The 27821-nt window shown below is 40.1% G+C and overlaps 1 protein-coding gene across 2 annotated transcripts in view; it reads left to right on the top strand.

Moving 5' to 3' along the window:
• Positions 1-27821, top strand: part of JPH1 (junctophilin 1) — a 127274-nt gene that overhangs the window by 2658 nt on the left and 96795 nt on the right. For both annotated transcript variants that reach the window (XR_012901368.1, XM_006131548.4), the window contains exon 2: positions 4863-5619. Coding sequence is in view for 1 of the 2 variants with exons in the window: in XM_006131548.4 (XP_006131610.4) it covers positions 4863-5619 (757 nt within the window). In the remaining variant the exon portion in view is untranslated. The remainder of the gene's footprint in view (positions 1-4862; positions 5620-27821) is intronic.

Genomic DNA, 27821 nt, shown 5'->3' on the forward strand with positions numbered 1-27821 from the left:
TTGTGCAAACATAATAGTGTATTTGAGCATGTGTATTTCCATTGATTTTTAATGGGGCTACTGATGGGAATTAGGTGTCTGTGGTCAGGGCCTTAGTTTTGAGGCACCGCAAACAATACGGCAGTAAATGAGAAACTGCAGTATTTTTACCTGTTTGAAAACTATCTGGATTGTTAGTACAAACAGACTGAGTATATTTAAAAGTCCTTAGAGTTGTAGATTGAAATGTTTGCATTACAGGCCATTGTGCTTTTCTGGAGAACACTAGAATAATGATATAACTTTGTGCTGATAATTAAAGTTTAGGAAGTTAAAAATCTACACACACATAGTTTCCACAATATTTTGCCTTTAAAGTGTGTTGGTCTGGGAGAGATGTATTTAGGAATAAAAATACTGGCAACATGCAAACTTCTGTCGTCTGAATAAAAAATTTCCTTTGATTTGCATCTGCAAAACCAGAGTGATACAGTCCACTGTATGGATATGCTTTTTAAACTAGCATTTAACTGAATCCCCATGGAAAAGGTAATGTATTTAGATCTTGATGAGAGGTAGGTAAACTTTTTAGACCAATAGTTATTTGCTGACAAATACAGTCTGGGGGTAATCCAAAACTATTGGTGTATTGAATTCAACTGTTTCTCTGTGTGGCCCAGTAGTAGCTAGTTTTAGAGGAGCACATACAGTTTTACAATCACTTGGTATCTATCTGTGGCACAAATTAGAGCTATCAGTTATAGTTAAAATGAACATGAAAATAGGCATGTTGTTGCTTACAGGATTGAGTGTACATAGCACATTAGATGTTCTTGGTACAGTATATCATTATATCACACTTGTTGAGTATAATCATAGCCTTTTAATAACTTCTTAAATTTTCACTTTGGAAGTAATATACACAACTATAATTTTATGTAACACTATTGTTTCCATATTTATAATAATGTATGCTTTTAGCGTACAATTCAAAGGGAACATTTTGACTATAACTAGAAAATTTAACGCAAGAGTGGGTACTTTTCTGCATGATACTGTCTAGTAGTAATAGAGGGAAACCCTTCTGTTTATTGCACAGTTACAACCAAATATCTGAGGAGTTGGGAATGGCTGCACAGTAAAACTACACAAAATATTCAGATGAAATCTCCATGGTAGGCTGTTTTTATTTGTTTGAGTTATAGAATATTCCACTTACTCATTAACTATTTTTTCTTTTCATTTTTTTAATAAGAATCTTGCCTTGATTTCATTATCCTAGTAGAAAGGGGAGTCTGATAAACACATACAAGTAAATTAATTGTCCTGGTTTAATGTTCTCCAGGGCAAATCATAAACATTTCCATTTTCCCCTACAAAGAAGTGAAAAACCTGTGCCATAATTGGGTTATATATATTTGATCTTCTGTATTTGTTTTTTAAAACAAAAATATTTTCTGATCAAGACAAATTGCAGACATTCCTAAGCTTTGATATTTACGATAACTAGTTAAGAAGGACCTTCCCAGATTTCTGATTTCAGTTCATGCAGTTTATTCAGAAGGCCATATACTGGCACGAAGAAATGTAATGAGCTCTGTCCATGAGACTCATTGCAATTTTTTAAATTTAAATAGTGAACCTGATTAAGATGTACAGCAGTAGTGTCTATAATGCTGTAGTGGCTACTGCTTCAGAGCTGGTTGGATACCATGGATCTACACTGTTCTGGAAGTGTAAAGAGGTCAAAATGTTGGGAGGTCAACATGATGCAATGCAATGTTTCTGAAAGTGTACCACGGAAACACTTTAACTGGCTGCCCTGGTTTGTTTATGTACTGGCACCGTAGCCATAGAGCCTCGCGGCTCCCATCGGCTCCGTTTTGTCCTTTGAGGCCAAGGGGAGTCGCGGGAAGTGGTGGCCCAGCCCATACCACTTCCCGTGGCTCCCCTTAGCTGCAAAGGATGAAACTGAGCCAATGGCAGCCACGAGGCTCCGAGGCTGTGGCGCCGGTACATAAACAAACCGGGGCAGCCAGTTAAAGTTGTTTCTGAAAGTGTTTCCGCTGTACACTTTCAGAAACACGGGTGTAATGGGCCCTACTCTAAATGAGTCAAGTGTATTTATTACTTGCATAACAAATTAGACAGTTGATATATGAAACAACAAAACATCTGTAGCCATATTCTCATCTCAGGTGTACCTTTAGAACCCTTTATAATCACACGGGGCAAAATGTAGTTCTAGATACAATTCAACTGATAGAATATTCATATATTTATTTCCAGGAAAAATATTTATTACAGTAACAAGTGTCAAGAAAAAGACTGCACTTTGAAAACTATTTACAGATCACATCCTTGTATTATGCTCATGTTTTTTATTTACCCTGCTCCGTATGTTAAGTATTTCTAAATAACCATGTTTCTAGATTCAGCAGCCTTAAAAACCAATTCTTCATAGCAGGTATCTAGGATACAGAGAAGGAGAGAGAATCTAAGAAATTTGCTTACTGTTGATGTCAGCAGCCATCTGTTATAAAGGAAAACCTTCCACATACTAAAATATTTTAACACTAAATAGTTACATTGTTGAGCTTATTTAACATTTATATGAAATACATAGTAGTTAAAAAATCTGGAACAAAACTTATAAACTGATGATTTTAAATTAGCTCATTCAGACAGGTATGATAAGAGGTAAATGGTAGAAATGTATATTGATGAGCTATTAGATGCATAACCAAACTAGATAATGTACATAAAACTGAGAATTAATTTCAAACAATTAGTCAAATTAAGCTTTCAGACAAGTGATGTTAAAATTTGAGGTACATGACAAATGCAGACAATTACAGGAAATCATGGACTTCCATATGTCAAATATAGCTCTCTAAAAAGCAATTTAATGTGTGAAACAGCTAACAGAGTAAAACCAAACAAGTAAATTTTAGAAGTTGTTTATTAGTACTTTTTAAAGAACGTCCAGAGTTATGTTTGTTAGTGCTTTGGTTAGTGGGTGGAGACTAAAAGGGGAGAGGCAACAGTACCTTATGTTTCAAGGTTTTATATCCATTTCTAATTGCACTGATTAGGACAAGAACTTCTTGGGGTCAAATCTGCTTATTGTGGAGTTTCTTGCATCTTCCTTTAATACATCCGGTATTGGCTGTTGTCAGATGCAGGATATTGAACTAGGTGAACCATTGGTCTGACTCAATCTGGAAGTTCATATGTTCAGGCAATAACCTGAATTCATCTTTTTAACCACAGACAATATAACTTCAATCACATAGGTATCTATGACCACCACTTTTCAAATGTTATCCAACTCCTTCTTCTGTTTCCATTTTAAAAAATCAGAGTGGTTTTGTCTGTTTTTTTCCTCTTACTATGTTTGAGTTACAGATTGTGACAAAATATATTCAGGTATAGCTAAAATGGTATCCTTTAATTCTCTGCTATTTTGCCACTAGACTATTTAACTACATACTGCTTTACGAATGAGAGGTAACTTGACATTATTTTCATATTCAGGTGAATAGTGAGAGAAATGACGTTTCTGCCTTAGTTCTGATATTTGCATCACAAATTTAATAACACAATAATTTAATAAAATGTGACAACAAAAGCAATCTAGGGATGTAATAGTATAGTCAATTAACCGAAAGCAAAAGTGTCTAATGCTGTAGACTTCATGTATTTCCCTCTTCCTCTCTCCTGGCCAATCAGTTTTTTAGCAGGCTGGCCAGCAGCCTGGCTCAGTCCTGGCTCATGCTGGGTCTGGGACCTACCCCCATTTCAGCTTTGAATTTCAAGTGTATTAAGAGCCAGGCAGGCAGACAGCCTAGCTCAGTTCTGGCTTGCGCTGGGTCTGGGAGCTCAAACTGCTGTCACTCCATGCTGCTGCCTCTTTCTCAGAAGCAGCAGCACAGGGCGCAGGTCTGTGAGGGGAGCTGCTTTCTAAACTGGCTCCCCTCACAGACCAGCTTCCACCTGGCACCCTACACTGCTACCTCTGATATAGTGGCTGCCAGCCCCGCTCCTGGAGAGTGTAGAATAGTCGACTAATCAATAATGTTTCATGAGTTTACTTGACTGTTCAATAACTGATATTTAACATCCCTGTATCAGTCATCATTGTTCTACATTTTATTATGACTGTTAGAGAACTTGAACACACTATCTTTGTATCTGAACTCTTTCTTTCATAAGCAGGTCTCCACTGATTTCACTGTGACTTTTGTTTATGGTCAGACTGCAGGAAAAAGATGTATACTATTTTCCTCGGTCTGTTGTGGATGTCTTTTAATGCAGCATTTCTGTTGCTACAAATAGAATAAAGGTCTGAAACAAAATACAACCTACAGGGAAGTTACTGATTTTATAAACACAGCTATTCATTATAACAAAATATATGTTAGCAGCAAGAAAAATAATACCAACATTTCACAAGGAGTCAGAAGAGGCAAAGGTGATATACTAAGGTTTCATTCCTGGAATCTCAACAAAATTAGATTTTTTTCCCCTGTAGAAATATATTTTAAACAAGTGTGCAATGAGTCATTGTGTAATAAAACTTATTTAAATTTAAAAAAAAATATTCTGGACACTATTGGATTTTTAGCTATCTGGGTACCGGGATTCATTTGAAAAGTTTTTATTAACCAGCAGAAGAATCGTTTTTTAAAAGTTAGACAAATATTTTCTATTCCAGGATTCCTTTTATCATGTAACATGTGTTGACTTTTCTGATGAAATTTTGCCAAAAATATGTCTGGTAAAATAGTGGACAGTAGGTATGCTATTGTAGTGATGGCATCAGTTCCTCTCTAATTGAATTGCTTCTTAAATTTTGTTTCCATTGGTTATTCTTTCAAAAGGTACATACCAGGGACAATGGACAGGAGGGATGCGGCACGGATATGGTGTACGTCAAAGTGTACCTTATGGCATGGCAACTGTGATCCGTTCACCCCTCCGAACATCTCTCTCCTCACTCCGTAGTGAGCAGAGCAATGGCACTGTTCTGCATGACATTGCTTCAGACAGCCCAGCTGGAACAAGAGGTGGATTTGTTTTGAATTTCCACAGTGAACCGGAAGCCATAAGTAGTAAGAAAAGAGGAGGCTTGTTCAGAAGAGGATCCCTTCTTGGTAGTATAAAACTTAGAAAATCTGAATCTAAATCATCAATATCTAGCAAACGTAGCTCTGTCAGGAGTGATGCTGCTATGAGCAGAATTAGTTCTAGTGATGCCAACTCTACAATTAGTTTTGGAGATGGAGACTGTGATTATTGCCCAATGGAAGACCATGTTGATGCCACCACAACAGAAACATACATGGGAGAGTGGAAGAATGACAAGCGCAATGGTTTTGGTATTAGTGAGCGTTCAAATGGTATGAAATATGAAGGAGAATGGCTAAATAATAAAAGGCATGGATATGGATGCACGATATTTCCAGATGGCACAAAGGAAGAGGGAAAATATAAGAACAATCTTTTAGTTCGTGGAATAAGAAAGCAACTTATACCATTAAGAAACACCAAAACTAAAGAAAAGGTGGATAGAGCAATAGAGGGTGCACAAAGGGCAGCTGCTATGGCAAGAACCAAAGTGGAAATTGCATCTTCAAGGTATGTAATTGAAAAATGTATATTTTTGCCATTTCACAAATAGCAACAAAAAATGGATGGTTTACAGTAAACTATATTGACAGAGACTCTTAAAAATTTGAGTAGAGAATTGTTTGTCTTCAATGGGCAATATTCAGCTTTGTATCATATTTGAATCTTGAGTGACTCAAATGAAGTTATATATGTGAACTTGAGAGTAGAATTTGTCCTCATAACTTGAGACAAATATTACTTGCACACTTCATACTACACTTTTGCTTGGTGATTTATTTGGAAACCTGCAGTAAGGAAGAACAAAATTTAAGACCTTGGTTTTGACATATAACACCGTGAAGAGGAGATTCTCACAAAAGAGCTTGGGTGCCTAATTGGCAAGTAAGTTGCTTTAATCCCAGAACCATACCCCACTTGGGTTCACAGAACCCCTGACAAGCTGCCTCTGAACCCCCTAGACACTTGAAAAAATATAGGAGCTGGGATATTTTAATAATACTCCCTAAATGTCTGTAGACCTCTAATTATGCATGCTGAATGCAGCCTTATGCCAGGCATCTGGATGCCTGAGTTCCAGAAAATGAGTGAACCAGGGGGAGGACAGGTTTTCCATTGCCTAACTTCCCTGCAAAGTTTGATCTGGTAAGCATGCTCTGAGCTCATCTACCGGATTGGGTCTTTCTGGGGAAGCTTACACAAAATGCCAGAGTGAGGAGTAGCAGCTCCTTCATAACTTTCATGCAAGTGGTTAGAGAACTCATCTGGAATGCAGAAGAATCCCACTTCAAGATTCTCTTCCACCTGAAGGGGAGATCTGAGAACTCCTAAGTGCATGTTCTAATCATTGGGCTACAGTGGGGGTGGGCAAAAGAGCACTTAGAAGTGCCCTGCGCACCTGGCAGGGCGGGAGGAGGCTTTGCATGCTCCCCTGCCCCCAGGCCAATCAGGGTCTGGGGGGGTGAGGGGAGTGCGCAAAGTTTCCTCTGCCCTTCCCCCATCCTACGACGAGGGCGGGAGGAGGCTTCACGTGCTCTCCCCACCCACCCAGGCCCTGATTGGCCTGGGGGTGGGGGAGCATGGGAAGTTTCTTCCCACCACCGGGGGCATGGGTGCGTAGTGGGAGGGGGAGCGAAGGGGCTCTCCCACCCCCAGACCAATCATGGTCTGTGGGTGGGGAAGCCTGGCCCCACCCCTTCCATTTGAGGCCCTGGCAAAAAGTATTGCCCACCAATGGGCTACAGGATAATCTGAGGTAGAACTCCCTCAGTCTTTCCTGTTGAAGCTGTTCCACGGTAGATAAATCATTTCCAAAAGTCATTGAAGTAGGGACTGGATCCTGTATCTTCTACCTCCCAGGTGAGTGCTCTAACCAGCAGGCTGGAGAGTCATTCTCATCCTTGTTTGCACTGTCTCTCTGGCCAAGTGATTTTCTTTTATATTTATCCACAGTAGAGCAACTTCAACAGAAGAGACCGAAGGAACCCTCACATCAGAATATCCCATAGCTTTAGTGGTTAAGGCACTCACTTGAGAAGTGGGCGATCACTGTTTAAATCCCGTCTTCCCCTCACGCGGTGGGGAGATTTGCCCCCTGGATATCTCACATTGTAGGTGAGTATTGTAATCTCTGGGCTAAAATGTACAACAGAGGTTCTCCTCATGCACACCCTAGATTCTTGCTAAAACAGCATAGGTGTCTAATGCTCAGAGAGGGTTTTCAGGTAAGAATCCCAAATAGAGGAAAGACCTTCCAGCAGCCCAGACTTGAATGCCTATCCTAAACAAAGGGGCAGGTCTTAGAGCATACACCTTGGCTTGGTACTGCCCATTGGCTAGTTTATGTTTGTTTGTCATCAAGCATTCTGGCTTTTGTGAAATTTTCAGGCACGTATCTCTCTCCATTCATTGTATAGAGACCTACTCAGGCTTAGTAAATCCACGTGATTTTCCAAGTACTAAATATACATAGTGATGCTGGGTGTCAACATATCTAAGTTTCTTTGTGAATCAAGTCCTACCTACTTATCTCTGTGAGATCTTCTTGTTATTTATTTGAGCTGGAGTCTTTTAAGTCTTGATGAGGTTAGGGCCCCATTTGGCACAGAGTTTCCTGAGGGGACTCTTCGGTTTGGTACTTGCTTCCCTCACTGAATATGAAATACCCTGAATGTCATCAGATTTTGGTTATGTTGCCAACTTCATGGTGGTTTTTTTTCTGTTCTGTTTTGTTGTTTTCGGTCCCGAGTGTTTGAAAATGGGAGAGAATTGTGCAGGTGGTTACAAGGGAAGGAGGAAGGTTTTAATTTTCTTGTTTTGTTGTTTGGAGGACTACCTGAGGTAAAATTGCTGCAATTTAAATTAAATTAATTATAAACAATTAATGATTATTTTTAAGTGTTTGTGAAGGGTGCTGAAAGCAATGCATCAACGATCTTTATTGTTATAAATGAAAATAAAGCTTTCTGGCAGCTTTCTTCATTTCAAATTGTTTTTCTTAGACAGACTCTACTTGCAATTTACTGTTACCATAAAAACAGCTTTTTAACAGAAATCTGAGAGGAAATATTGATAACCTTACAGTACTGATCCTGACTTTTGCTTGAATTGCACAGCCACTATTGCGTAGATTTAAAAAGTATATTCACTGTACATAAGTAATACTATTAAAAAACAATCTCAAGAGTGTCAAGCACATAGAATAAATTGCATATTTGGATGATTTATCCTGAAAAGCAATTGAGCAGCAAACCGATAAAGATGTTTATTGGACTACTAAAGAACCCTAAGGAACCTTTCAATAAGAAGTAAAATCTATTTGGTAAGACAGTTTGCACTCATGAGTGTTAGTATTTGGATTCTGCAAAGAAGTCAGGGAGGCCCTGGGCAGTATAATCATTTAGCAAAGAGTTGAAGCAATAACTAATTTTAAAACAGCATAAAAATCCGGAATAATTTAATTCATCAGAAGAATTAAAAGTATTTTCAGTAAAGAAATGCATCGTGCTATACACATTTTGTTGGTAGAATGGATCATAGTATATTATAAAGTTAAATTATAAATAAAAAAAGATTTTTTTAACCAGTATAGTGCTTTCTAATCAGAAAAATATGTACATATTTTAAAGAACCTTTTACAGTTTGTAAATTATGTACATAAGGTCTTCAAAAGATGCAAATTAATAAAGACTTGATATGCAGAAAATTTCCATTTAAAGGAGGTGGGAGTAAGGACCTGCCCCAACTATGACTACTGAAACTACTTGTAATACAGTATTGATTTCTGAACACCTCCTTCCTAAAAATGTAGACCTATAAACAAGGTCCTCCCAAATTCACAGCCAAGAAAAATACATCATGGGCCATGAAATCTGGTCTCCCTGTGAAATCTGGCCTTTTGTGTGCTTTTACCTGTACTATACAGATTTCACAGTGTTGGTCAAATTGGGTGTCCTGATCCAAATGGGAATTGCAGGGAGCTTCAAAGTTATTTTAGAGGGAACCAGCCACAGAGGCAGCAGCACAGGGTGGCAGAGGGCGCCCCGGGAGTGGGGTCAGGAGCACACTGGCTGCTGGCTCTGCCCCGGAGACTAAGTAGTCATGTAATTGCTAAGTTTTCGTGCAGTTACACAACTGTTCAGTTATGCAGCATCTAACATCCCTATTACTAATCCACACATGTTAAGATGTTTTTCTAAAAGATGTGCTCTAGTTTGAAACTAAATTCTTTCTGATAAGTTATATGGCTTTTGTTATACAGGTGGTCACAGGGGCGGATAAGAGTTTTGCAGGGCCCAGGGCAGCACAATTTCACGGGGCCCCCCTTTGGAGAAAAAATAGAAAAAAGGCATCCCCCCTGTGCCCACTCCTCCAGTAGCCCCACTCTGATCATGTGAGCTACCTCTCCTCATCCCCTCTCCTAATACCTCCCTCTACACACCTGCCCTGCCTCTCTCCTCTGGTGCTGGTCCTTCCCCTGCAGGTGTCTGCCCTTCTGCTTCACCCCCAGAATCCTCTGGCACCTTCTCTTACCCCTGCACCCTCCTGGTGCCTCCCCCTTCCCTCACTGCACCTGCACCCTTTGCCCTCTTTTTCTCTGATGCCCACCCCGTTCCCCTCATGCCTCTGTGCCCTCACACTTGCCTTGCTTCATCTCCACCTTCCTCATGCCCATCCCTGCTTTCAAGCCTTCTCCCAGCATCTCCCCCCCGCTTTAGCCCCAATGCCCTTACCCTCTCCACTCCCAGCATCATCCTGTCCCCCCCTCCCACTGACACCTCCCCTCCTGCCCTTTTCCTCATTGTCTCCACTTGGCCCCCTGACATTTGTCTCTCCTCAGCACTATCCCTTGGTGCCTTCCCCTTTCTTCTCCTGACCTGCCCCCCTCACCTCAACATAAGCCCCTTCCTCTACCACCCACCTTCTGTCTTCCAGTTTGCAGGGCAGCCGCAACCCCGGCCCAGGCTCCAGACCATGTGTCGAACCGAGTGGTGCAATGCTGGGCCTCGCAGTTTTAAAGTCCTGGGTTGTGACGTCATGCCATGCCCAGGCATCTCCCCTCTCAGCTGTTGCACGGCATTTCAGCACGCCGCGCATGCGCTCCCTCGGCTCCACATGGCCGTACTGGCCAGCTCCGGGGAATTTAAAGTGCGGGGCTGCGGCGCCCCGTCAGAATCCCTTCCTCCTCCAGCAGCTGCCAGCCGGCCCTTCGGTGGATGGCCCACTGGGAAATTCCTGGTATCCTGCTGGGCCAGTCAGCCCCTGGCGCTGGTGCGGGGCCTATTGAAGCGCAGGGCCTGGAGCAGCCGCCCCACTCACCCTGCTCTATATCTGCCACTGGATGGTCAAGCCAGATCATCACAATAGTCCCTTCTGCCCTTATAACCAACAACTCTGAGTGAAGGTGCAGAATTACTGTTTTGTTTAGCACAGATTCCCTACCTTTGTCACTGAGAACAATTCATTCATTTATTGTTTTCAAAACTGTTACGCTGGGGATAAATCTAGCCTCTTTGTCCAGTTTCCTGGATTTGGAAGGAGAGATGGCTACTTGCCCATCCTCGAATATTGAATGGGGGAATTTCTCTTGTATGTGTGTTCTAAGGACATACAAACTATGGAGCCAGTCCTGCTGATTGACTACTGCTTGAATAGATGTTGAGCATCCTTAGCATCTCTGCACCTGAAGACTCCAAAGACTTTGTTTATTTCACTGTAGGTACTGTGAACTTTTTTTAAAGGTAGTTACACACTTCTTTTGTTGTAACATCTCAATGTTTGTAATGTAAAAGTTTTATTTTAGCTAATTAAAGTCATGTGAGATAAAAATATTCTCCCTCGCATCTTGATGGTATTAGAAAAGAAGACGGAGGTAACACTTAAGATTAGTTCATTTTTCATTGCAAAATCTATACATTGTAAGGGAGTCACATTTTGAATATACTATATAGTAGTTCAGTCTTTGCCATTAGTTAAGGTTTTGTCAAGATTTTTAACTGTTTTCACAAGCATACACCTCAGCTGAAATGTTTACTTGTAAGCACATAAGCATTTGCACTGTAATAGTTAATCATGTTTGTCAGGCTTTGGAGAGTCAGGGTCAAATCTGCATTGGTGGCTTTCAGCTTAGAAATGAAATAGCATGGAGATTCATATTAATAATTTAGCCTTTGATCTTGTTAAAATTCACGTGCTTATCTTCATTACTCTTGAGTTTGTCACAGTTCAAGTTTCGAAAGTCAAAAATTTGAAACAAAAATTGCATTAAAGTCACTAAGCACAATATTTCAGTAAAACTATAATTTTAATCACAAATGTGTTACAGTACTTTGAGGTAACAAAGGCTCCAGTCCTAAAAACACTTAAGTGTATTTGTAACTTTGCTAAAGTGATTAATCTAGATGTATTAAGGTTTTGCAAAATCAAAAACAGATTCAGTCATATTTCAGAAGTTCATAAAGCTAAGAAATTCACCTAAAACTTTAGGGTCCAGCTCCCCACAAGCACCAGATCTGCCTCTTCCCTCCCTCACTCCTGTGCTGCTGCCTTTTACAGGGGAGCTGGCTTTCAAGCTACCCACCTGCCCCCTTCCCTTGTTGCCTCCTACAGAGGCAGTGGGGGGAGGGGCATGCAGGACCCAGTGCTGGGGCAGGGGAGTTGGCTTAAAAGCTGATTCCCCCCAGCACCAGCTCCTCACCTTTGTGCTGCTGTATCAGAGGCAGCAGCAGGGGTGAGGAGGAAAGGTTGCCATGAAGCAGCCTCTGAGTGGGGGAGGGGGATGTCTTCATCCCCCGGGAAGCCGCTTCTATCCATGGAGAGCTAGGGGACCCCTCACAGACTGCGGCTGCTGTCACCCCACTCTGCTGCCTCTGTATCAGAGGCGGCAGCAGGCAGACAGTCTGTGTGGGGATCTGGTTTTTTAATTGGCTCCCCTTGTGGGCCAGCTCCTACCTGCCTCCCCACAATGCTGCCTCTGATACAGAGCTAGCAGCATAGGGTGGCAGGGGGGGTTCCCCAGGACTGGGGCTGGGACTGTACTGGCTGCCAGCCCCACTCCTGGGGACTATCAGATAGTGGTGTAACCACATGAAAAATTAGCAGTTACACTACTGTTCAGTTATACTATATCTGACATCTCTAAATTGTACATTAACAGTATTAACATATTAGTATTTTCATGTATTTGTGGGGTCCAAAAGTCTAATGAAAATTGGTAAAAACTGAATAATAAATATAAAACTCAGGACACTTTCTATAAAAACTGAAAATGAAAGAAATTAAGCATAGGCCATTTAATTTTGCCAAAAAACTTGTATTAGTTTATCCACATTAAAAAATCTGGGCCTGCATTTTTTTTTAAGCCACCAACTACTGTTTGCTTTCAAAACATGTTGTGACTTTCTAAATTAATATGGTTTTAGAGAGCTCCTGTGCCTGTTTAGCTTCTTTCCTGAGCTCTACACTTGGCCTCATGCTAACTGGAAGACAAATGCTATCTTCCCTACCCTCCAATTTAGGTGGAAGTCCCAGGTTCTGTGGCACTCTTAATTAATTAAACCAGACTTGTTAACACGAATAATCAGGACAGCAGTGTGTCCAGGATATGAAAAGTTTTCTGCATGGGTATCATAACATTCTGAGAACTTTGTGGCAATAAAACTTAATTTTCTTGATGTTGTAGCGTTGTCAGATGGTTTAACTACAAATACCAAACACTCCCTCTCTTCCCGCTCCCCCCCAAAAAAAAAACACTGGAGAAAAAATTCTGTCGGGGGAGAGGTGAGAAGGAGACCGATGTTGTTGAGCAAAAATACTGGACTGTAGAGGTCAATACCGGACACCTGGCAACCCTACATAGTTGCACTATTTTTTTTCAAGCAATAGAGAAGGGAAGCTGGATAAGAGTTTTCATAGACTTTATACAATCTTATTAACTCCTAGAGGTGTGTGTTATGGATAAATATAGGACTATAGCAGTTTCAAAATGCATATAACTGGTCTTGGAAAAAAAAAACATTTTCATTTCTACCACTGATGAATGGGAAGCTTTCCCTGTAGGTGGTAAAGAGGAGTATAAAGGTTGGAATGTTAAAATGTGTTTATTTAGGTAAACATGTAACCGCTGAAAGTTTCAGCCGTTACACATTTATTTGCGGTGTGGGAGGTGTCTTTAGAATATACGCTTCCCTCCTTCTGCCCTCCATATATTTATGTACTAGGAGCTAAGAGACAGTCTCTGGAGTGGAATTCCTTTCTTTACTTGATGCTTGTTTTTGTAACTACTATAAGGAGGAGTCATAATTATAAAAGGATACACTTTGTGCTAAAAAACAAAAAAGCACAAGTGTCCTATACTAATGATACTCTGTATTATTAGGTTTTTACTAATCACTGACTTTGATTATCTTAGTAAGACTTCTAGTAGTTTATATAGTCACAGCTAGAACCAGTAATCTTAGATACAAGAGTTAATGATAGTTATCACTTACATAGTCTTTTTCGTCTTTAGAATCTTTGCATTCATTACTCCTCACATCTGTGGTGTAGGTAGGTATTTTATAGCTAGGGGTATCAAGGCAATGTAACTCCCACCCCCAGCCCATGTCAGCTGGCACTGAATGCAGGGCTATAAAATTGCAATATAGACGTTCAAGCTCATGCTGGAGCCTGGACTCTAAGACTTCCATATCTCATGGGATCATAGAACCCGAGCTCCAGGCCAAGCCCCAACATCTACACTTTAATTTTATAGCTCTTCAGGCGTAAGTCAGCTGACATGGGATAGCCATACTGCCTAACATGAGGCCAAAAAAACAGTTTACATACAGTATGGCGTCAGTTCCTGGAGCTCAGTGCATTTGCTCGAACTATGAAATTGTGTTTCTTTTCCCCCCCCCTATGACTCCATGTTAATCAGAAGAAATGTTACTTTTAGCATTGGGTTGACCCTGCAAAGGAGAGAGCGTGTGTAAAGTATGAATGAGCATAGGGAGAAAGAGTCGGAATGGAAATGAAAGATGAAGATGAGTAGAAGAGAGATTGGGGGGGGGGAGAAGTTATGGTGAGAAGAAAATCAAAAGAAATGGAAGGGTTCCCTGCTTATTCTTTCCTGCCCTCAAACCCAACAAAATATTTTTGACAAAATCTATATCATTCATTGTGCTGGTGTTGACAAATAGGCTTTAATATGCATAATTATATAACATTCACTGATCTTTCTGGTGAATAAAACAGAATATAAATAGATAATTGTTCATTAATCTTTTTATTTACCAAAGCAACTATACATCTTCCCCAGAGTTCAGATCTCTGCAGTAATGCACTTAAATTGAGGCAAAAATATTGTCCTGAGTTTTTAAAATGTTTGAACTCAGTTTAAAGCTGGATATTGTAAACACATATTGAAGTGTAAAGAATTAACAGGAATTAAAACTGAAGCCTCCAGAAGATAGTTACATTGCAATGTCTCTTACCCCATCTCACTTTTGACCTGGACAAATTATAATTTATGGGAGAGAATTTAGTGTGTGTTCAGTATGTATAGATTGTCCCCCTGAACAGCAACTGCCAATCATGCCAAACCGTGTTGAATTATGTGCAGCGCACAAACTTTCCACTCTGAATTAAGCTGACACTACCAATCTCACTTTACTCAAGGCACTAAACTGGACACTTGCAAAACTAGTGCCTTGCAAATCTTTGAGATGCTTTACTTATTATAGATGAAATATGAACATTGTGTTTAGAAATAGGATCCAACTAATACCAAAGGTATTTATGAGCCTGCTTGCATTAGTACAACTCCAACTTGGGTTTAGAATAAGATCAGTTATATTCATTTTAATATTTAGTCTGTTTCAGTGTCAAAAAAGACATCTTTCCATGGTCAAATTTAAATCAAGTTCTAGCTGAAATTAAGCTGGATATTATGTTACATGGATACTCTTAAAGTATAACCTACTAACTCTACATTCTGTGTCTGACAGACTTCTCTGTTGAAGTCATTGGGGTTGGGATTTTACCCAAATACATTTATTTCACTAGGAAAATGAATGAAGGTTTGAATCTTTTTAAAAATCTGGTGTGGGGGTGTGAGAGAATATATACATGTTTGAAGTACAGAAATTGCAGAAACTGTCACTTGCTACTTTACTGACTTGACTTTATTATTTAGTTCAAATGTATTAATAGCTGAAAAGAGTCAAAGTACTTCTGTGTTAGCTTTCAGATAAGCTATAAATAAAGATTTTACAATACTTAATTCTACAATCAAATAAGCTATAGAACATTAAGATTTAGAGAAAGGGATTTGTATTGGCTGTCCAGAATATTAGCGTGGGCTAACTCTAGTTTACTTGTGGGACTCCCACTAATTGCAGTGGAAATTGTATATTCATATTAGATCCAGAAGTTGGTACAATAGAGTTAATCATAACTGAGTGCTTACCTCAAGTTAGACTATCAGAAAACTGAGCAGCCACACCAATCAGGTGGAGTGTTCTATAATTAGATTTTGCCAACCGGTAAGATAGATCAACTTTACCATAGAGTTGCAAACAGCCTCCTTACACTCTCCAGTCCATCTTGTCACCCAGGCTATGTCTACACAGCAGCATTATTTCAGAATAACTGAATGCGCATCTAGACAGCAAGCTATTATTGCAAAATAATGGTAAGCTGGAGGACTTCTTTCTCTGACTCCTGTAACCCTCATTTTATGAGGAGTAAGAAAAATTGGAGAGTGCTCTTCTTTCGACTTCCTGCTGTGTTGTAGACAGTGCCAAAAGTTGATTAAGCTATTTCGACTTGAGCTACACAATTGATATAGCTGAACTTGCATGGCTTAATTCAACTTTTGCCCTGCTCTGTAGATGTGCCCCCAGACAAACTTGACTATGTGATAAAAGGTCACTTAAACTAAAAATCACATGCAATTATGTTGTTCACTATCCCAAGAAAGACCAGTCACTTGCCCTGCGACCAAGTGACACTCTAGATCTTAATTCAAAGACAGTACTAGAAGCCATTTCTATAGTAAACTTACTAAAGATTGATTAAAGAAAAAAGGAAATGAGTTATTGAGAGGTGAAAGTAGGTAAAATATATGTTCAGGGGAGTAAGCAACTGTGTCTACATTGGCAAGATTTGGCCGTTTTTGCGCAAAATCTTGCCAGCTTTTGCGCAAAAACTTGCTGCCTGTCTATACTGGCCGCGAGTTCTTGCGCAAGAACACTGATGTTCTAATGTAAGAAATCAGGGTATGTTTACACTACCCCCCTAGTTCAAACTGGGGGGGGGGGGGGGGGTAATGTAGTCATACGGAGTTGCAGATGAAGCCCGGGATTTGAATTTCCCGGGCTTCATTTGCATGCAGCCAGCCAGCGGAATTTTTAAATGCCGGCTAGTTCGGACTGCGTGCCGTGCGGCTACACGCGGCACGAACTAGCTAGTTCGGATTAGGCTTCCTATCCGAACTAGCTGTACGCCTCATGGAACAAGGTGTACAGCTAGTTCGGATTAGGAAGCCTAATCCGAACTAGCTAGTTCGTGCCGCGTGTAGCCGTGTGGCACGCAGTCCGAACTAGCCGGCATTTAAAAATGGCGCCAGCCAGCTTCATGCAAATGAAGCACAGGAAATTCAAATCCCGGGCTTCGTCTGCAACTCCATATGACTACATTACCCCCCTAGTTCGAACTAGGGGGGTAGTGTAGACATACCCTCAGTGCTTCTTGTGCAAGAACTGTGATGCTACCAGTCAGGAATAAGCCCTCTTGCGCAACTGGCCAGTATAGACAGTCAACATGAATTTCTTGCGCAAGAAAGCCCGATGGCTAAAATGGCCATCGGAGCTTTCTTGCATAAGAGAGCGTCTACACAGGCATGGATGCTTTTGCGCAAACGCACATGCCAGCGTAGACACTCTCTTCTGGAAGAGTTTTTGCACAAGAACTCTTCCACAAAAGAGTTCTTGTGCGAGATCATGCCTGTGTAGACGTAGCCAGGGTGTTTCTACACTGCACCATAGCTTGAAATAAGATACCTAACTTAAGTTATGCAAATTGCGTATCTTATTTTGAAATAACGTATTTTGTAATTTGGCACTGTCTATTCCGAAATGTCTCCTAGTCCTTGTGGAATGAGGTTTACCAGGATTACAGAATAGAGAGCTTGCTATACTTAGAAATAATGGGCTTTCTATGAAGATGCAGGATAGCTATTTCGGGATACTCTAGTATCCTGAAATAGCGTTGCAGTGTAGACGTAGCCTGAGAGTTTGTAATTCTAAGTGGTGGCAGTTATGTATTAAACTACCCATTTCCCAAAAGTCTTTTCCGGGTACACAGATTGCCTCTCAGGTTTTCCATTTTTCATCTTGAACACTTCCTTATAAGAGTCCAAATAGTACAGAGATGAATGATCTTTCTCTGAATCCATATTTATAGTTTCTTCTCACAGAAAACATGCTGAAAAGGTTACAACTCATTTGTGCTTTTCCTTTGATGACAAATAGGACTGTATTTTAACTTTGACCTCCAATCATAACTCTCAGTAACCACTTGTAGGGCTTGCCAAACTGCGGCGAGCCCCACTTGCCAGCCGCGCTGTCCAGCAATCTGCACATGCGCAGATCGTTCTGCACATGCGCAGCTCGCCCAAACCCGTCTCTTCCGGGTTGCAGTCTACTTGCCACGGGCGAGTAGATTGCATTATTTGTCGAGCCCTGACCACTTGATTTGAATTCAACACTTTGAGAAACGTTCTTCATTTGCATTCTACAAGGCTTCTTTTTCGTGGTTATTTACACAATGTAAATGTTTGCTACTACATTATTACACAATATAGAAAAGAGAGAAGACAATGCAAGGAATATCCTATTAGTCTTTATGAAGTTTAAATACCAAATACGTTCTTTTATGCATTTAATAATTACTTTTATCTAAATTAATACACAAATGAGTTGGGCTGGAGCTTGAGCATGAATTGGCACCTGGTCTGCCAGCACCACAGTAACAATTTTTGATCATACTAATGCATTTATTGCATCATCTTTAGCGCTTGGTAACTACTTACTTTTATTTTTTAGATTTTTTTCTTCTTTCTTGTCTTCACTTTTTCTATTTTATTACTGTCTTTTTTTTTTTAGTTGACATCAGTGTATGTTTCCTCTCCCCCCCCCCCCCCCCCATAGTGTACATTTTCTTTCTTCTCTGTCTTTTCTTCTCAAACCCTCTTATTCTGCTCCCGCTGCTAGAGTTCTCTCTAGGGCATCTTTCTCTCTCCCCTCTCTCCCTCCCCCCCCCATCCCAATTTATCTAATCAGTTTCTCCTTGTGCCCCATGTACTGCATGCTTGGCAATAATAGGAGAGGGCTCCATGTTTCTAAAATGAAACTGGCTCTTTATCAAGAGAACCAATTACAGACATACTGCAGCTAGCTTTTAAGCCATGTGCAAACAGACTAATTTCTTTGTGCCTCCTCCAAGCTCTTCCCTCTTGCCACCTGTGCACTTTCCTACAAATTTCATGCAGCTTGGTAAACATCCACAGCCCTCACAGGGCTTGGGATTTTACCAGACAATAACCAGATGACTAACCTTACAGCTACAATGGGTATGAAAGATGGAAAGCAGGAACAATGGCCAAATAAGAAGTCAACCACTGCTTTCCCTTAGCAGCTAGGAAAGAGAAGGACACTAAGTTTCCTAACAGTGTGCTGTCTTTGGGTACTGCTCTTGGAACCACATTTTTCATATTAGTTTCTGGTTAGCATGCATCAGATGAATTTGAAACCATCCCACACTTTCCCCTTTCAGCACTCAAAAATGGGAGGATTATTTTCTCTCTTCCCATCCCAGCGCCTCCAGTCTGCTACTTTAACTTTCCCTTGTTATGATGCATCTCCACCACTCTACCCCACCTCAGTTTACTAACTGCTGCTCAGAGATGGGGGAAGGCACATTGCTGCTTCTCTACTCTTCTCCAGCCTTCAGTTTTGGAATTCCCCTTCCCAGTAAATAGCCTCAGGCCTGTATCTGTTGTAGCTCAGAATTTTCCAGGCCCTGCCTGAATGAAACTCACTGTTGGAGGTGGTATATTTGGGGGGTTTTTTGGGAGGAGGGAGGGTTGGTTTTTTGTTTTGTTTTGGTTTTTTGATCATTTCATTGCTACCCAAAGGAATGTGAAAAATAGCAATGAAACTAGACCACTTAATCTGATTCTTGTCAATCTTCAGTTTTGGGTAAACTGCATTGCATCGATTCAACATTGGATCACATTTGGAAGGCTAATTCAACAATTATAATGGCAAGAAAATTAATTTTTGATTAACTTAATGAAAGTTTAGTTTCTACAGAAGGTGAAGGCACATGCCCAGAAAGTATTCCTACTTACACAAGTGGAATTTTCAAGCCCTGATAATATCATTGTCAGTTTCACAAAAATCTTCAAGAGAGCTTAAACATGGTGTGCTTTGTAATGGTGAGCTGCAAAACAAGGAATAGTAAAGTGAGTAAAATGTAAGATATTTTGTGATTAAACCAAATTAATGTTACAGCACATATCAATTGTTAAAATTCTTTGCCTAAACACAGCAAAAGTCTATGTGCTACACAATCGTATCCTTACTTCTGTGAGGGCGGTTTTACTTTTGGGATTAATTGCAAATATACCAAACATCTAGAGTACTGTGCACATTTTACTCCTATATCTAATGCCTTTCTAAGAGTTGTTTTGTGAATCAAAAGCTCAGTGGGGTTTTAAGTGTTTGACTAGAAAATAATACATTACGCTCGCCAAATCATATATCTAAAAATATGAATTGCAGAATGCCAAGGCAGCTTTTTTGTGCTCATATAATATTTTAAATTATGCAAATCTAATCAAGTAGTGGGACTGTGCCTTTGGAATAAAGAAGCATTTCCTTTTGTTTATTGAGGACTAGATTCATGTTAAAAACAACAAATGGTCTGGTAGCACTTTATAGACAAACAAAACATGTAGATGGTATCATGAGCTTTCATGATACCTTCTACATGTTTTGTTAGTCTATAAAGTGCTACCAGGCCATTTGTTGTTGTTTTTTCTGTAACAGACAAACTCGGCTATCCCCTGAAGCTCCTAGATTTATGTTGTGAATTTAATTACTGTATTTGTGTGTGAACTTTTGAGATGCTTGGCAAATTACAGAATAGTGAAGTGTATAAATGTACATACTGCCTTCATATATCCTCGAGTTACAATTACACTATTACAAAAAATCATAACGGCTATATCAGTTATTTAAGTACATATTACTGGGATATTATCACTCCCTTGTAATTGGGTTTCTTTTTTTCTAATGTAGATTTCATCAGTTTCAGCAGAGAGCCTTGTTACAGATTTGGATATGAGGAGTATATCAAAGCTTTAGTTATACTACATTCTCTGTTTTGGAAGGGCGATTCTATCTGCAATATAGACAGATGTTTATAATAAAAAAATAGAAAAATAGTAATATAATGTATTAAGGAAAATTTCTCAGCAACCTTGGGTAGAAACCTGAATCACTGATGTTCTCTGTAATAATGTACAGCATTTCAAATGAACTACTACTTAGTGGCACTTTCGGGGAACCACCTTTGGTAGCAGAAGGATTAGAAAAATTGACAGCATTGTGCTTTCAGCATTGAGTAGATTTCCTTGACAGTGGGATATGTGATTCGATTATTCAGAATGACAGCTCAGTAAAAATTTACTAGCTCTTTTCTAAAGTTCCAAAAAAACACAAATAAGGAAAACAGTTTTAGTTTGTGTATTAACTCCTCCAGATTATTTTGCAAGACTCCGTTTAGTGGAACATAGGGTTGACAGAAGCAAAAGTGTAATGGCTTTTCAACTTGGAAATTAAGCCACTTATGAATCATTTGCTGTTGATTTATGGTTTTGAGACCTAGGCATTTGATGTGTATTCACATTCTACAGTCTCATGTTCATTAAAAAGCTGTAAAGTGATCTATAATTTAACATAACTATTCTGTGGCTATGTAACTACTATGAAATGTAGCCTCCAAAGATGGCATAATCATGAGATGACATTTTTAAAGTATTTGTCTTGAACCTTTGCTGAGAACACTGTGCACCTTTGGTACTGTATATAGTAAGGATGTTAGTTTAAATGTTTAACCATTTAATCAATAAGCATTAGCTTATCGGTTACTTAAATGGTTACATTCACCTGCCGGCTGCCAAAAGTGTGCAGCAGCAGGCTGGTGGCTGAGACCCCACTGCATCGGGGTCGGCAGCTGGTACTCCATCAGCAAGTGGGAGCCCTTTGCAGTAGGGCTGGCTGCAGTGGTGGAGCTGATGGCTGGGACTCCACCAGCATCTTGGAGTGCACAGCGTCCAGGCCAGCTGCAGTTGTGGGGCTGGCTGCTGAGATCTCGAGAGGGTGGCCAGCTGCCAGATCCAGGAGAGGGGCAGTGACACTTCCTGCCCTATTGCTACATCTCCTAAAATGTTTAACTGTGTAAGTGATAAAATTTCAACTGATTGCACAGTTAATGTTTATATATAAAATAAGAGATTTTCAAAAGTTCTGGGCGCATAGATCTAACTTTTTGCAGCTGTTGAAGGTCGATAGTAAAACTTACATTGACATCCAGGAAATCGCTCTAAATCTTCAGAGCCAAATCCACTTTTAATCATTCTGTATGTGGAGAATATTATCACATGGCCATAGCAAGACATTTATTTAAAATAGATTGAAAAGGGGGCAGGGGAGAATTAGGGTAGCACCTGCTTACCCAAGCCAGGGAGATGTTTGTTTAGCAGTGGAAAGGGAGCTGTCTTTCCTTCTTATTTTAACTCCTAAGCAAGTTATTTTCTTACTAGATACACTTCCAACCCTCAGTCCCACTCTCAGGGTACAGCAACTGCTTTTCAGGAAGGTATTCTTGAATTCCACACTTGTCTATCATTTCCAACTATATTCTGTCTTCAGCTGTTCTCCAAACCACTGAAGTCACCTCCACAGTCATGGATGTCAGACTTGTTTATGATCAGGCTAGAATTCCTTTGCCCAGAATAGGATCTTTTAAGATGCCTATTTTTTCACTATTTCACAGTGGGCAAAAAAGAACAAAACATCCAGATTATAGTACGTACACTTAAAATGGATAAACGTGTGCTAGGGTGGATTAAATCCAATTTTGATTTAAAGAATTTTTTATTTTTAATGTAGTTGTTATGTATTTGAAATTACATCAATTGGTTTATTTAAAAAATACAGACCTATTTAAAATTAAATTTGAAAATGATAATTTGTGTTAGACTGAATTTACTTATCTATGCAAATGATGTTAGTCTTTGTATTTAATTCAAATTAAGTAGTATATTTATTGCCAAATTTTTACAGAAAGTTTGGTTATGCTACTACTGGCTGCTGAAGTGATAAAACAGCTTTTGACAGCTGTACACTCTTTTGCCGATGCAGAGGGAATATTTTCATTTGCTTTTTTTCAGTTGAGTTTCTTAAATTAGTTCTGTTCAATGACTTGTTTGTTCAAAATTGAAAAACCAATTGAGAGCGGAAAAGTCAGGAAAGCTTGTTTTGCTATTCTAATCTATGAATAAAAAGGTAAGTGTGACAGGGTGTAATCAACTAGGTATATTCTTGAATGATATGGTGACCAGAAACAATTAGCTCATTTCACTTACTATAGTGAAAACTTTTGTGATGGGGTGTGTAGATCCTATGGATACCGAAGGGTTTTAAAAAGGAAGCAGTTATTTCCTATGAGTAGCCTATGGGCAGGCTAACAGCTGAGATGAAAAAGCTGCAGTGCAACCAAATGGGCAGTTATTGGAGTCAGAGCCACACAGTGAAGGGAGTCTACAGGGTAAGACTGGAACTGAAATTGCCCAGAGATTCCAGTTCTGCCAGATGGGATTGCCAGGTAGGAAGTGTCTTCAAGACCCTAAGGTGGGAAGTGGCCCAAGGGAATAGTGAGAAAGTTAAGTATCAGCCAGGGTCCCTGGGTCTAAATCCACTTACCATCAGTGCGTAAACAAGGATAGGGACTGCCAAAAACTCTGTCCAGGGATAGCAGCAATAACAAAATATTAGATTTTATCTTTATGATCCTGCTTAACTTATTTTATTTTTGTTCTGAAGAAAAAAGGGGAGAAATGTATAAAGTGGGCTGCACCAGAAAATGATGAGGACAAAGTCTATGACAAAAGTCCACTGAAGTTGCTTGTAGAAGTTGGGATGGAGCATCATTCTTTCCTGTTCCAAAGAAGAGGGATAAGTAATCCAGCCAGAGGACTGGAGTTACAGACACAGTCAGTCAGACATAGGTTCCATCGCTGAAGCAACTCAGAGTAACTGAAGCAGAAATAACTGCATGTCTAACAGATTGACAGGGCTCGCGTTACTCAGTTACAACTTCTTTGTTAATAAACCACACTTTGTTTAACATACTCAATTTAAATGTAAAGCATGTGTTGATAAAACTTTATATACCCAGTACATTGAAGGTGTAAGTGTTTAATAAAATCAAAATTGTGTATTTTGAATTTCGATCCAAATAGAAATCACATCTATCCAAATCACAAGTAAAAATTAATTGTCTAATATATAAATGCATCATTCAACATTTTCCAACTTCATAAGAAATAAGAATCTGAGTATATGTATGTTAAGCAACATAATTGCTTAAATAAATATGAAGTTAATGTATTATCCTGGCTAGTATAACTCACCGAATTTAGTGCAAAAGCTATCATAGAATAATAGGACTGGAAGGGACCTCGAGAGGTCGAGTCCAGCCCCCCGCCCTCAAGGCAGGATCAAGCTCCGTCTACACCATCCCTGACAGATGTCTATCTAACCTGTTCTTAAATATCTCCAGAGAGGGAGATTCCACCACCTCCCTTGGCAATTTATTCCAATATTTGACCACCCTGACAGTTAGGAATCTTTTCCTAATGTCCAATCTAAACCTCCCCTGCTGCACTTTAAGCCCATTACTCCTTGTCCTGTCCTCAGAAACCAAGAGGAACAAATTTTCTCCTTCCTCCTTGTGACACCCTTTTAGATATTTGAAAACCGCTATCATGTCCCCCCTTAATCTTCTTTTTTCCAAACTAAACAAGCCCAGTTCATGAGGCCTGGCTTCATAGGTCATGTTCTCTAAACCTTTAATCATTCTTGTCGCTCTTCTCTGTACCCTTTCCAATTTCTCCACATCTTTCTTGAAATGTGGTGCCCAGAACTGGACACAGTACTCCAGCTGAGGCCTAACTAGTGCAGAGTAGAGCGGCAGAATGACTTCACGAGTTTTGCTTACAACACACCTGTTGATACAACCCAGAATCATATTTGCTTTTTTTGCAACAGCATCACACTGTTGACTCATATTCAACTTGTGGTCCACTATGACCCCTAGATCCCTTTCTGCCATGCTCCTTCCTAGACAGTCGCTTCCCATCTTGTATGTATGGAACTGATTGTTCCTTCCTAAGTGGAGCACTTTGCATTTCTCTATATTAAACCTCATCCTGTTTACCTCTGACCATTTCTCTAACTTGCTAAGGTCATTTTGAATTATGTCCCTATCCTCCAAAGAAGTTGCAACCCCACCCAGTTTGGTATCATCTGCAAACTTAATAAGCGTACTCTCTATCCCAATATCTACATCATTGATGAAGATATTGAACAGTACGGGTCCCAAAACAGACTCTTGCGGAACTCCACTTGTTATCCCTTTCCAGCAGGATTTAGAACCGTTAACAACTCCTCTCTGACTACGGTTATCCAGCCAATTATGCACCCACCTTATCGTGGCCCTATCTAAGTTATATTTGCCTAGTTTATCAATAAGAATATCATGCGAGACCGTATCAAATGCCTTACTAAAGTCTAGGTATATGACATCCACCGCTTCTCCCTTATCCACAAGGCTCGTTATCTTATCAAAGAAAGCTATCAGATTAGTTTGGCATGACTTGTTCTTCACAAACCCATGCTGGCTATTCCCTATCACTTTATTACCTTCCAAGTGTTTGCATATGATTTCCTTAATTACCTGCTCCATTATCTTCCCTGGGACAGACGTTAAACTGACCGGTCTGTAGTTTCCTGGGTTGTTCTTATTCCCCTTTTTATAGATGGGCACAATATTTGCCCTTTTCCAGTCTTCTGGAATCTCCCCTGTCTTCCATGATTTTTCAAAGATCATAGCTAAAGGCTCAGATACCTCCTCTATCAGCTCCTTGAGTATCCTGGGATGCATTTCATCAGGACCTGGTGACTTGCTGACATCTAACTTTCCTAAGTGATTTTTAACTTGTTCTTTGTGTATCCTATCTTCTAAACTTACCCTCTCTCTGCTTGTATTCACTACGTTAGGCACACCTCCAGACTTCTCGGTGAAGACAGAAACAAAGAAGTCATTGAGCATCTCCGCCATTTCCAAGTTCCCTGTTACTGCTTATCCCTCCTCACTAAGCAGTGGGCCTACCCTGTCCTTGGTCTTCCTCTTGCTTTTAATGTATTTATAAAAGGTCTTCTTGTTTCCCTTTATGCCTGTAGCTAGTTTGATCTCATGTTGTGCCTTTGCCTTTCTAATCTTGCCCCTGCATTCCCGTGTTACTTGCCTATATTCATCCTTTGTTAGTTGTCCTAGTTTCCATTTTTTATATGACTCCTTTTTTATTTTGAGATCATGCAAGATCTCCTTGTTAAGCCAAGCTGGTCTTTTGCCATATTTTCTATCTTTCCTACACAGCGGAATTGTTTGCTTTTGGGCCCTTAACAACGTCCCTTTGAAATACTTCCAACTCTCCTCAGTTGTTTTTCCCTTCAGTCTTGCTTCCCATGGGACCTTACCTACAAGTTCTCTGAGCTTATCAAAATCTGCCTTCCTGAAATCCATTACCTCAATTGTGCTGGTCTCCCTTCTACCTTTCCTTAAGATCATGAACTCTGTTATTTCGTGATCACTGTCTCCTATACTGTCTTCCACTTTCAAGTTCTCAACTAGTTCCTCCCTATTTGTTAAAACCAAATCCAGAACAGCTTCTCCTCTGGTAGCTTTTTCAACCTTCTGAAACAGAAAGCTGTCTCCAATGCAGTCCAGAAACTTATTGGATAGCCTGTGCCTCGCTGTGTTAGTTTCCCAACATATGTCTGGATAGTTGAAGTCCCCCATCACCACCAAATCTTGGGCTTTGGATAGTTTTGTTAATTGTTTAAAAAAGGCCTCATCCACCTCTTCCACCTGGCTAGGTGGCCTGTAGTAGACTCCTAGCATGATATCATCCTCGTTTTTTACCCCTTTTAGCTTAACCCAGAGACACTCTACACAGCTATCTCCTACGTTCATCTCCACTTCAGTCCAAGTGTGTACATTTTTAATATACAAGGTAACCCCTCCTCCCTTTTTTCCCTGTCTGTCCTTCCTGAGCAAGCCGTACCCTTCCATACCAATATTCCAATCATGCGTCCCATCCCACCAGGTTTCTGTAATACCAATGATATCATAGTTGTATTTATTGGTTAGCAATTCCAGTTCTTCCTGCTTATTACCCATACTTCTCGCATTTGTATATAGGCATCTAAGATACTGATTTGATCTTGCCTCCCTGTTGTGCTCTGACCCTCCTTTCTCCTTGCCATTATAGGCCGTAGTCCCCTCCATTTCCAACCCATCTCCCAGTCCCGCACATTCAGCACTTACCTGTGGGCTTTGCTCACCTGCCCCCGACAAACCTAGTTTAAAGCCCTCCTCACAAGGTTAGCCAGTCTGTGTCCAAACAAGGCCTTCCCGCTCCTGGAAAGGTGAACTCCATCTCCGCCAAGCAGACCTTCCTGGAAGAGCACACCGTGATCAAGGAAGCCGAATCCCTCCTGGTGACACCATCGTCGCAGCCAGGCATTCACCTCCAGGATGCACCTCTCTCTGCCTGGGCCCCTACCTTTGACAGGAAGGATAGAAGAGAATACCACCTGTGCTCCAAACTCCTTCACCAGTACTCCCAAAGCCCTGTAGTCACACTTGATCCGCTCAGTGTCACAACTGGCAGTATCATTTGTGCCCGAAATATTTAATTGCAGCTCATTATGCTTGAATATATATCAACCAATGAGAATTAAGCTTTCTTTAAGAAAATGAAAAAGTTCAAATGCAAAACAGACTCCATTAGTTTAAATCAAGGTTGCTTATTTTAAACATGATTAAAATCAATCCACCCTGGCTTATGCATTCCCAAATGTAACTTCACTAAGAGTACTTTTTTTATTTCTGAATATAGGCCTGTAACACTTGGTAGTGTCCAACCTTGCTAGATATATATCTAAATTTTCTAGAATGGGAGGTAGAAAAAAGACTCACTTTACCACTAGTTTTTTTTTTCCTAAAGTGGTTTGTGTTTCTGTAGTTGATACACTGAAAGGCATTGTGGTGGTAAAGAATGACCTAAAGCAGGGCTACTCAATACATGGGCCCCCCATATGTTTGTGGCTCACAGGTGGGAGCTGAAACAAAAAAGCAGTCAATATAATGGTCTTCTGTTGATATGCGTTTTAGTAGTTAAATTCCTGGACTGTCATTGATCATTAAAAGTGCTGACATATGGGTGGAAATGGGTTAAATATTGCATTTTATTAATATCAGCAGAACTGACTTAAATGGGGCCTGCGTGTTGTGTAGTCTTTCCTTAATTTTTGCAT

This window comes from Pelodiscus sinensis, chromosome 2 (genome assembly GCF_049634645.1).
Source record: "Pelodiscus sinensis isolate JC-2024 chromosome 2, ASM4963464v1, whole genome shotgun sequence".
Taxonomy (NCBI): domain Eukaryota; kingdom Metazoa; phylum Chordata; order Testudines; family Trionychidae; genus Pelodiscus; species Pelodiscus sinensis.